Source organism: Chrysochloris asiatica, unplaced genomic scaffold, assembly GCF_000296735.1.
Source record: "Chrysochloris asiatica unplaced genomic scaffold, ChrAsi1.0 scaffold00005, whole genome shotgun sequence".
NCBI classification, from domain to species: domain Eukaryota; kingdom Metazoa; phylum Chordata; class Mammalia; order Afrosoricida; family Chrysochloridae; genus Chrysochloris; species Chrysochloris asiatica.
In genome coordinates, this window is record NW_006408523.1 from 12,414,302 (window position 1) to 12,426,046 (window position 11,745).

General features: G+C 40.2%; 1 protein-coding gene across 1 annotated transcript in view; it reads left to right on the forward strand.

Annotated features, from left to right (window-relative positions):
• LOC102831775 (poly [ADP-ribose] polymerase 4-like) overlaps positions 1-11,745 on the forward strand; it is a 90,515-nt gene that overhangs the window by 40,175 nt on the left and 38,595 nt on the right. The window contains exons 18-24 of the mRNA XM_006832059.1: positions 1,138-1,184; positions 1,334-1,412; positions 4,955-5,092; positions 7,280-7,475; positions 9,397-9,464; positions 10,199-10,386; positions 11,296-11,395. Coding sequence (XP_006832122.1) covers positions 1,138-1,184; positions 1,334-1,412; positions 4,955-5,092; positions 7,280-7,475; positions 9,397-9,464; positions 10,199-10,386; positions 11,296-11,395 — 816 coding nt within the window. The remainder of the gene's footprint in view (positions 1-1,137; positions 1,185-1,333; positions 1,413-4,954; positions 5,093-7,279; positions 7,476-9,396; positions 9,465-10,198; positions 10,387-11,295; positions 11,396-11,745) is intronic.

Below are 11,745 nucleotides of genomic sequence, written 5' to 3' on the forward strand. Positions count from 1 at the left end.
ATAATCAATGTAATGAAACAAGGTATATGAATGTTTGAATGTGAAACCGATGATGTGCCCTGAAAACTTTCACTCAATCCACAATAAAAACCTTAAAAAAAAAAAAAGTTTCTATCTGCACTACCTGTTCATCATGAAGACTTTAGATAAGCATTCTTAGTTACCATGAAGCTGGTTCCAGCTGGCGGATCCTGCCCTGCCCTTAGGATTGTTGGTGTGCCCAAGGTCGCTGTATATTTTGAGTGCCTGGACTCGTTTCCCAGCACAATATCAGACTATGTGCTGTTGTGATACACAGGGCTTTCAGTGACTAATCTTCAGAAGGAACTTGGCAGGCCTTTTTTCCTACTGCATCTCAGCCGAAAAGCCCTGCTGAATCCTGCATGTCACTGTGTGAATGACCCTTTTCGTATTTGAAATGCCAGGTACAGCTGCCAGCTTTATAGCCACATGCAGTATGGCAAACCAACAGGCAGGTAGCAATGGTGGATAAGCACAGAGAAGGCAAATTAGCAAAGGAGAAGACTAACAACTTTATCCTTAATCTTATTATCCAAAGATGGCTACTGCTTAACATGCTGGGAATTTCTTTCCAGGATTCTTACTTGAAATAGGCAGAATTTGTACAAATTGTGCATATATATGTGTTTGTATTTATATCTGTGTACATACACACTATTTATTTGTACAAATTGTGTATATGTGTATAGGGGGCTTAAACATTGCATGGAAAAGTTCCATCATCTTTTAATTCCATTTTTCCACAAACTTTTGGAAACATCCTCACTTATATACATGCACACGAACATACAGTTAATTTTTTTTTTTTTTTTGTCAAAATGGCCATAAATGATTCCCCGTATTGTATTTGAGAGACTGCTGTCATTTTATAAGCATATGCTTTTTGGGCTTTGTTAGATTGCATTTAGCTGAGCATCATCATGAACCCTAATAAAAACAGAATTTTATATAATGTATATATGTAATGTATATATGGAGCTCTGGTGTGGTGCTGTAGGATAAGCACTGGATTACTAACCTCAAGGTTGGCAGTTCAAACCCACTAGCTGCTCCTCAGAAACCCTATACAGATTAACTATGATAATATATCTATGTATATATATATTCTTTTTACAGGATACTGTAGAGAAGATTTGCATAAAGAAAATAGGGACAAAACAAAGGTGAGTACATAAAATTTGAAACCCATCAATTAATCATTTAATGGACATTAGTTTTGTTGTTAACATTTCATTTAAAATTATTAGAAGCAACTTAAGGCAGAACTTTAAGATCCGAGACTAAGGCAGTTTTCTCCTTACCTTTTTCATAGCTTCTCTTTGAGTATGAACATAGAGATGCCGTATGTGATTAAATTCATTTCTAGTAATACACATAGACTGAAACAAAAGGTAAGTAAACCTTTGCTTCATTTCTTGAGAACCATTATTTTAAAATTAGTCATTAATAAAAGTAATGCATGCACAGAGTTTAGAAATTCAAATACTAACTTCTAAGAACAAGCAGCAATTCCATTGACCCTGCCTTCCCCCGTCAGCACCCAGAGATAGACTCAGTTGTAATGATTTTAGCTGTTTCTTCGGATATTTACCTCATAGGTTTAAAAAGAGGTTTTATGGCTGTTTCTTGATTGATTGATTGTTTCTTGATTGATCTGTATCAGGACTCACCTTTTAAATTTTTATTAGAATAGATGAGGAGCCCTAGTGTAGTGCTATAGGATCAGCACTGGATTGATAATAACACTAACTGCAAGGTCGCCAGTTCAAACCCACCCGCCGCTCTTTGGAAACCTAATACAGGGTTGCTATGAATCAGAACCAACTTGACAGCACACAGCAACAGCAAGGGCACAATCGAGGAGGCTTCAGCTCGCTTCCTCCTTTACTCTTACTTCTCACTTGTTCTCTCCCCTCATCCCAAAAGAGTTATATCACAATTTTGACTAAAGCCTCTCTTAAAGAAATTGTGAGACTGACATTGTTACAAATCAAAACACAAGTTTGTACTGAAGGAATAACCTACTTCGTGAAATGAAGTCCACATGGCATATTACAAGAAAAGGAGCTCGGGTAGCGTAGTGGTTACGAATCGGGCTGCGAACGTCAGGGTCAGCAGTTCGAAACTGCCAGCTGTTCCGCGGGAGAAAGATGAGGTTTTCTGCTCCCATAAAGATTAACAGCCTCAGAAACCTTTACAGGGTCGCTATGAGTTGGAACCGACTCCACGGCACATAACAACAACAACAAGAACAAACAATTCTTTGGAGTTCTGACGTAGCACTGTAGGATAGGCACTGAATTGCAAGGTTGGTTTGAACTGCAAGGTTGGCAGTTCAAACTCACCAGCCACTTGTAAATCCTATATAGGGTTGATCTCAATCAGAAGCAACTCAATGACACTAACAACAACAAACAATAATTTTTATAGGTTAGAAACGGATTCTTGTCTTCTTTGCCATTTGAACAGTAATACTTTGACAAGGGCAAGGCTGCATGACTTTCTTTAGAAAGGTAGAATTGAAATTGTATTTTAATATAAAATGGAGTTTCAATGTAATTCTGAAGTCATCCTATTCCGATGCATTAAATTACCTTACGTACTCTCAGCTGGGTAGGGTGGAGGGTCAGAGAAGAAGAGGAAGACCCCCAACGAGATGGATCAGCCAGGTGGCATCATTGATGGACTCGGGTGTGGCGGCGGTAGTGAGGTTGGCCCAAGATCGAACATTGTTTCGTTCTGCTGTGCATGGGGTCGCTATGAGTCGGTTCCGACTCGATGGCACCTGACAACAACAACAACAACAACTCTCAGCTTCAACACCACAGCTCTTCTTTTTGATCAAACCACCACTTGGGGGTGATAGATCACCCACCAAGAATTGTCTATAGTTTCTAGGATGTGAGTCTTTAAGGTGCTGTCTTCTACGTGGCCACTCTTTGCAGGGTGCATACATTTTATTATGCTTTTCTCCAAAACCCAGATGTGGGAATTTTACTGTACCTAGGCCACTCTTCTGACGCTTTAAAGACCTCATGTGCTGTCTTCTGGTAACAGGATACCAGTTTGCTTTTTTAGCAGTTGGATCTTATCTGACTTCATCTTGCTGTAACTCCAGGGTTTAATTCTAGGGTAGATACTTGAACATCCTAAAAAGGGTTTGAGGAGCATTCTGGCAAGATGGTGAACTAGGCAGACAAGTTTCAAGTCCCTCAACAACAAAGACATGAATAAACCAAATGAAATAGACACAGATGGCAATTCTAGAACCCTGGGCTTCAAAGGAATGGATAACGAAGTAGATCAAATAAAGTCTAGAAGAAGAAACTGAACAAAAGCAGTGAATAGGGAGACTGAGGAAATGGCCTTATGCCGTGTGATCCTTTTGATTGTTTGCACGGCTGTGTTCTGATGAAGGCAGCAACCTGGTAATTGAATTGGCTTCACTCACCCAGGACTCTGCCAGTGCCCACATCAGTAGCAGGTGAGCACACAAAGGTGCAATCATCCCCTTACTCCCCACACCCTCTCAGTGACCAGAGGTGTGAATCCCACACCATCACCCACCTGGCAGCCAATGATACCTTTCCCCCACTTTCCAACATAGCCCCTCCTCTACCTGAGGCTAGAGGCACACCTTTGTGGATTGAATACAGAATACATGCCTCCACGTATTTGTAGACATGTGCTCATTGTCTCCTGGGACCAGCAGAATGCACAGGCCCAGACCAGGTTCCCTTTGTCCAATCACCCTCTAGACCAGCAAGGACTCCTGGGAGCAGGCACCTTCTAGGCTGGCTGGAACTCTGTCCCAGAGCAGGGGACCCACCCTTGTGACTTCCTCTGCCCAAACCTCCGATCCCCCTTGCCATAGTTTTCTTTTTTTAAACTTTCCTTTCTCTTCCTTTTTTTTTTTTTTTATTTCATTTTTTCTCTCGCTCTCTCTCTTTTCCCCTTTCCCAGGGTTTTTTTTTTTTCTTCCTTAATATTTTCCTTTTTAAAATGTATTATTTAGGTTTTTTTCTCTCTTGTTTTAAATTTTATTTTTTTATTTGTTATCGTTCCTTTCTTCTATCTCTTTTTGTCTCATTCAGTGGGAGACAAGGGTGCCCATACTTCTCAACTTTACATGCACCACCTACACCCCACCCAGCTCATGAAAGGCTAATCCCTGCTCCTGCTCAACCTGATCAATGATAGTTCTGCCCAACCCACCCTCAACTGAGTTCTACCTGAACAATGAACAGAGAATGGCTCAGAGTTCTGAGTATGAACATAGAAATGCCGTATGTTCTATCCACACCTACCAAGAGACAGGTGGTGCGTGCCTAAGTGGTGTCAAACTAGCAAACAGAGTAACACAGCCATCCCACTTGCTCAGGTATAGCAAAACAAAGAAATCAGACAAGTCTGGGCAAAACACATCAACATATAATCACCAATAAAATACAAATGCAACATCACCAGAATTTCTTGGAGACAAGAGACCACCTCAATTCACATAAAGAGTCAAGTGACCAAAATACAGAGCCAGAAAACCTCTCTGAGGAACAAATTACATTGGAACTTGCAGATAAAGATTTTAAAAGAATGGTATTTAGTTCTATTAACAGATGGAGAGAAAGATTAAGGAAAATACAGGGAAAAAAATTCAGCATTTGAAACAGTCTCAAACTTCATCATTCAACCTAAATGCGTCTTTGTCAAACAGTGGTAGAATTTCAGGAGAGTAACTGATGTGGTAATGGTCACATTGCTAAAACTTATTTTATCATTTATGACTACATTATTAATACAGTTAATGTACTAATATAATTGATTTCAATGTTAATGTAATTGCTCATTAATGCCAAATTTCTACTTGATGGGTAAATGCAAATTGATAATATGATGTTAATCCATTGCTTGCTTTGTTGTCATTGTTGTTTTGTAGCGCACTGACTGCAAAGCTGTAATCAGCACCGTGGAAGGTAGCTCCTTAGATGGCAATGGATTTTCTCTCCGTGTTGGCTTGTCTGATGCGTACCTCCCAAGAATGTGGATTGAAAAGCATCCTGAGAAAGACAGTGAGGTATACTGCGTCTTACTTAGAAATAAGGAACTGTTGAAAAAACATTTCAGAATAAACTGGTTATTTACATTTGCAAATTATTGATAGTTCTGAAAACCTAGCATCAGATAGTGTTGGTCCACTCAAGGATTTTCAGACCATTGTGTTCATTTCTGACTTCTCAGTGGCTGATGCTACAAACTCTGGCATTAACATTCTACTTCTTATGTGAACTCTTAGTCTACTATCTTGGTCTTTTTCTGGTGGCGCTGTAGGATCATCACAGCACTGCTAACCACAAGAATAACAGTGCAAACCCATGCGATGCTTCATGGGAGATGGATGAGGCTTTCTGTTCCTATAAAGATTTACAGTCTTGGAAACCCTATACAGAGTCACTATGAATTGGAATCAACTCAACAGCATTTAACAAGAACAACAACGTCACCTTACAAGAAAATTTTGGAATTTTACATAAATCTTTCCTAGTATAAATTGTACATTTATTACAAGTTCTGCAAATCTTAGCGATCATGTTTTATACCTTAGAGCTATGCCTGAAATATTACTTTTATATAAATTATATTATTTTATATAATTATATAATTTACATGCTTTAATATAAAAGGTATTAGTTGTCATATTAAAATATCAGCTGTACACTCTGGTAAAATTCAAAACAAAAAGTTTTACTGAAGAGATGGAAACATTTCTTGAGAAGGAGAGACATACCAGTTTCAGGTAGAACGCTGCAATGTGCTCTAAATTTCGGAGTACAAGAGTAGTTTTTATTAGGTCAAAGGTAGGTAGAAAGGAAGGGAAGAAGCATAGCAAAATTTGTGAAGTGTTTACTTAAACTACAAACTTAAAAATTTTGTTGACATCAGTTAGCCAGTTTGTTACATACTGAGTTTGCTACATCCTGAGCATTGTTTAACAAGGCATTCTGCCAAGAGCTAACTTTCTATCACTGCTTGTTGTTGTCGTTAGGTGCCTTATGCACAGCAGAACGAAACACTGCCCGATCCTAGGCCAACCTCACTACTGTCAAAACCACCAGCTATTCCGCAGGATAAAGATGAGACTTTCTGCTCCTGGAAAGATTTACAGCCTCGGAAACCCAATACAGGGTTGCTATGAGTCAGAACCAACTCCACGACATATAATCACTACCACCACCATCACCAGCACTGTGGTCTGCTTCTTCCCTTAGCAAACTCAGTCTCTATTTTGGTTAAAAATTTGCAGTCAGCAGAAATTGAGCAGTTCTCAGTGATTGAAAATGAAGTCTTAATTTGAGGGGAGAAGAAAATCAGTACTGGGGCTTGGTTAACTGGCATTTGTTTCACACTGGTGACAGAGTTTTGAGGTAGTTACAGACTCTGTCTTCCTATATTCAATTCCAGCCCTGCTTTCTAACCTCTAGAGGGGCATGCTTGAAAAAGGCATCCTTGTCGATCAAACGGAGGGAGCATTATTCACAAGACATTCAGCGAGGATTCCACACCCAAGCCAGAAATCCTGACAAGTGTTCTTTTTGTTTACAAGCAGTTAAACTTTGATAAAAAGGCTAACTTGTCTTTTTAGCAAAATCAGAAGTCTCTAGAGTAGATTGTAGTTTGATTCAAATAGAATTAATTCAGACCCAAAGTTACTCATTTTCTGTTATGCCAGTACCTCAGTTTACAAATTCACATGCGTATGTTTTTCAAATTCCACCATCAGGCTTGGTAGTGAAAGGCTGTGAAAACTGATGGCCCGTTTCAGTCATAGGAACACACAGCAGTAATGGGAAGAATTGATCTTTTCTATAGACACTGATTTCACACATTGGGTATGCGCTGTCTGTGTGTATCCGTGCAAACATACACGTTGATTGGTTTGTCTCTTTGAGGTTCGTAGGACTTTTCTTGCCAACTGTTATCATCGGAACATGACACATGCCTATTAGAGTTTGAAACTGAGCGAGCAGCATCTTGCCTGAGCCCTGGCCTTGTCACAAAGTTTTAGCAGCCCACTCATTCTCTGTTACCATATCCCAATTACAAGCCTTTCATTTTTGTCCGCCATTTACAAAGATTGTGTGGGTAGGTATTTAGACTGAAATATTACGATCTCTTGACACACAAAATAGTGCAAATATAAACAAGTCAGAGCAGTTTACATTATAAGAAGCAATGGGAATGAACTTTTTTTTTCTCCTTTTAGGCTTGCATGCTTGTCTTCCAACCCGATTTCAGTACCTCCCTGCCTGAAACAGCTGAGAAGACTGAAGTGATTATCTGTCTTGATTGCTCTAATTCTATGGAGGGTGAAGCCTTTTTACAAGCCAAGCAGATTGCCTTATATGCGCTGTCCCTGGTAGTTAAGAAGGCAAAAGTAAATATTGTCAACTTTGGCACAGGTAAGTATTCTGTGGCTCCAAGCCAAAGTGAGCTCTCTTTACTGTCAATATACTCTTGTGTTGAGCTGAATCAGTGAACCCAAACTTATTTGTAGAGTGAGAGGTGACGTAGGGTTTCAGAGCAAGAGCCCTGGAACCAGTTCATGTGGGTTCAAATCCCAACCTTAACACTTACACAGAATTGACTTAGCAACAACCACATTCTAGTGATATGTGTCACCTTATCAAAGGTACTTTACCCTTTTATGCCTCTACTAATCTGTAAATGAGGTCGATACATAAGCCCTCCATCAGAGGGTTGTTGTAATGATTGGGTTGGATTGTTGTTGTTAGGTGCCATCGAGTCGGCACCGACTCATAGCAACCGTATGCACAGCAGAACGAAACACTGCCCAATCCTGGGCCAACCACACTATTGTTGCCACGCTTGAGTACATCGATGCTGCCACTTGGCCAATCCATCTTGTTGGTCTTCCTCTTTTCCTCTGATCCTTCACCTTACCAAACATGATATCCTTCGCCAGCGACTGGTCCCTCCTGACAATATGTCCGAAGTATAAGAGATGAAGTTTGGCCATCTTGGCCTCTAAGGAGCACTCTGGCTGCACTTCATCCAAAACGGATCTATTGGTTCTTTTGGCAGCCCATCGCACGTTCAATGTTCTCCTCCAACTCCATAACTCAAAGGCATCAATTCTACAGTCTTCCTTATTCACTGTCTAGCTTTCACATACATATGAGGTTATTGAAAATACCATGGCTTGGGTCAGGTGCACCTTAGTCCTCAAGCTGACATCTTTGCTCTTCACTTTAAAAAGCTCTTGTGCAGCAGATTTGCCTAATGCAGTACGTCATTTGATTTCTTGACTGCTGCTTCTGGTAGTTGATCCAAGAAGAATGGGTTGGATAGAGGGCTTGTATCAGTGCATATTACGTAGTAACTGCTATGTCAGTAGAACTATTAGTATTACCATTGACTGAACCAAACACAAAAGCCATCACCTGATAAGTATGAGGACCCTAACAATAAAATGAACCTTTTAAATCAGCGTGGTTATAGAGTATCTGTAAGGAACAGGCAGGAAACAACCTCCGATAAGCCTTATCAGGTTGGGTCTCCAGAACAACACAGCCCCCAGAAGGTAGCTCTCTAGGAATGAGAGAAGGAACATGGAGCAGAATGAGTTTGTCCGCCAGGTCCCGGGGAGCCTTATACTGTGTGCCAGTCAGCGGAAGGGGACTGCATGCTGAAGGGGCTTTGTTGGTGTTAAGTGCCGTTGAGTTGATTCTGACTCATAGTGACCTTGCATAGGGTTTCCATGGAGCGGCTGGTGTGTTTGAATTGCCTACCTTGCGGTTAGCAGTCTAGTGCTTATCCTACAGCGCCACACCAGGACTCCTAGCTTCAAGGGCTAGAGGTTAAGTAAGCAGTTGTTGTTGTTAGGTGCTGTTGAATCAGTTCTGACTCATAGCAACCCTATGCACAAGAGAACAAAACATTACCACGGCCTGCACTGTCCTCACAATTTGAGCCCATACTTGTTGGTCCTGTGTCAATCCAAGTAAGCAGGCCGAGCGGGTGCATACACATGGAGCACGCATCTTCCTCCACAGCCACGCTGCCAGCACTAGGGAACCCCCACACCTTTATTACATTCACCAAACATTACACAACAGAGCTCTACACATTTCATATGACTCATAACACTTTGAATAGTAAAATGCATATTTTGAAAGTACTAGAATTTATGATTTAAAGGGATACTGTGTTAAAATAATCAGACATAAAGTAAGGCATGCACATAAATGTACAACAAAGCCTTGTGGACAGCAGTGCCGGTATAAAGTAACATGATTATTTGTTAACAGTTGGCAGAGTGCATGCGTAATGGTAACACCTCATGCTAATCTTATTATGCAGGTTACAAGGAATTATTTTCATACCCTAAGTGCATTACCAGCAGTGATATGCCAGCAGAGTTCATTAAGGTGAGTCATAGAGTCTTTGTCTTGTGCATGCATTTCTCTTGAGTTTTGATAATATTGTTGAAGATTCACTTTCTCTTAGGCCATCATCAGCAAAGCCCTAGTTCTTTCGTTGTTGTCTATTGGCAGGCTTTTTGACCTCATTAATAAAAGTGATGTGTACTCTTTGAAGAAATATTGGATATTTAAAAAGTAGCAATAAAAATATCATTCATAGTCCCACTGTCTAAATGCAGCCACCACTGTTGTTGTTAAGTGCGATCAAGTTGGTTCCAACTCATAGCGACCCTGTGCTGGACAGGGTTTCCGAGGATTGGCTGGTGGGTTTGAACCTTCAACCTTGTGGTTGCTTATCCTACAGTGCCACACCAGGGATGTTTTCTTTTTTTTTCTCTCTCTCTCTTATTTGGTTTCTCTTAAAATGGGGAAAGGTAAGAGTGACCAGACCCTGCTTCAGTCTAGCCTGGCCAACTTTTATATGATGTTTCTTCCCATAATTGAAGTTCTTTGAAAACTGTAATAAAGAGTAAAATAGGTACAAAGTGACAATAATCTTGTTACTGTGTGAACTGAAAGTAAACTAAAAGAATGTCAGTATAGTTGTTCCACAAACATATAAGCAGAAAAAAGAATCCTTTCAATGAGGGTATCTCAGGAGGCATGTGCTTCAGGAAATGGTGACAATTAATAGTGACCCTTCCCAATGACAAGTCAACAATCTTCCTTCACTTCTCCAGGCCGCAACACCTACCATGGGGAATACAGATTTCTGGAAAACTCTCCGCTATTTAAATTTGCTGTACCCTTCTCAAGGGCTACGGAACATCCTCCTTATATCTGATGGGCACATTCAAAACGAGAGCCTAACATTCCAGCTCGTGAAAAGACATGTCCAACACACCAGGTTGTTCACCTGTGGCACTGGGTGAGTAGCCTGCAGAAAGAAACTTTAGCTGGTTTTTCCAGGGTTTGTGAATGTTTTGAAGCTGATACTAGAATATAAAAATTGTGTAGCATAGAGGTGAAGAGCAAAGTCTCTGGGCCCAGAATACCTAGTTTTCACAACCTGAGTTGACCATTTGTTAGTTGTGACTTTGGACAATAATCTACCTCAAAGGGTTGTTGTGAAAATGAAACCAGTTCACTTAGAGACAGCAGTTAGAACTGAACTTACATATGGGAAGCACACAATCAACATTAGCTATTAACATTTGCATAAAAACCCAATTTCCAAGCTGTCTTGAAGGTCTGGAAGTACATCTTCATGGAGCTCCGAATCTCCAGACTCCACATTGCCTCAGAATGGAGATGCCCAGGTTGTGCTAATGAGCATGACTCAGATACTCAAGCTCCAAAGGCACCAGACGTTTATTTCTGCTTTACTTACTGGGTGCAGCACCAGGGCAGACTGGCAGGAAACTTAATAGGATACTTGTCACTTAAGTATCACGGATTATCTTTGCTGGGATGGGAGTTACTTCTTTTACACCTTGTGTTATCTAGACGTGATGTATCACAATTTAAAGTATAATCTTTGTCGACCCATTTGCCAATTCTTGGCCTTTGGGATCAGGTTCAGGTAACTGACATTCATCAGCAGTAGGTTGATCTCCCAGTCAGCATTCTGACGCCATTGGAATTGTTTTCAGAATCTACTCCCACCTTATATAAACCGGAAGTCAAGAATTCCTACATGTTTGCTTATTTCTATCATCAAAGAGTCAGCCAAATGGTCTCTTTCTTATTCAGTTTTGAGCTTTGTCAGTGTTGTTGACATGTACTTCAACAGTTGTCTAACATTTCTTGAAAATTAAAACATGTGATATGTGATTAGTTCTACAGCAAATCATCATATCTTAAGGACTTTGTCCCAGTGTGGTGCCGGAGTATTTGAGTATTTTAACTCAAAATCCAAGCATAGTTGGAAAACACAGGTATGATTTTTAACCATCTTGTATAGTCTCATGTTTCTGTGTGCAAATAGTATCTTCTTATAAGGTTAGTGACAGTAATGAGGAGCCATAAAGATGCGAAAACTTTTTCACTTGACACCCAGTGAGAACACAGCCAGTTCTTAACCGACTCCTTCTACTAGTTTATAATTAGATTTTCTGCTTTAGAAAGTCATGGGTTGATTTGGAAAAATAAAGTTTGTACTCACGTTCGTTAGTATATGGATTTGTATAACTGGAACCTAGTTTACATCCATAGTTGCATCTTAGTAATTAATGAAATAACTGTAGGATGTTTTATAAATTTCCATGCATGTGCTATCATAAAAAAA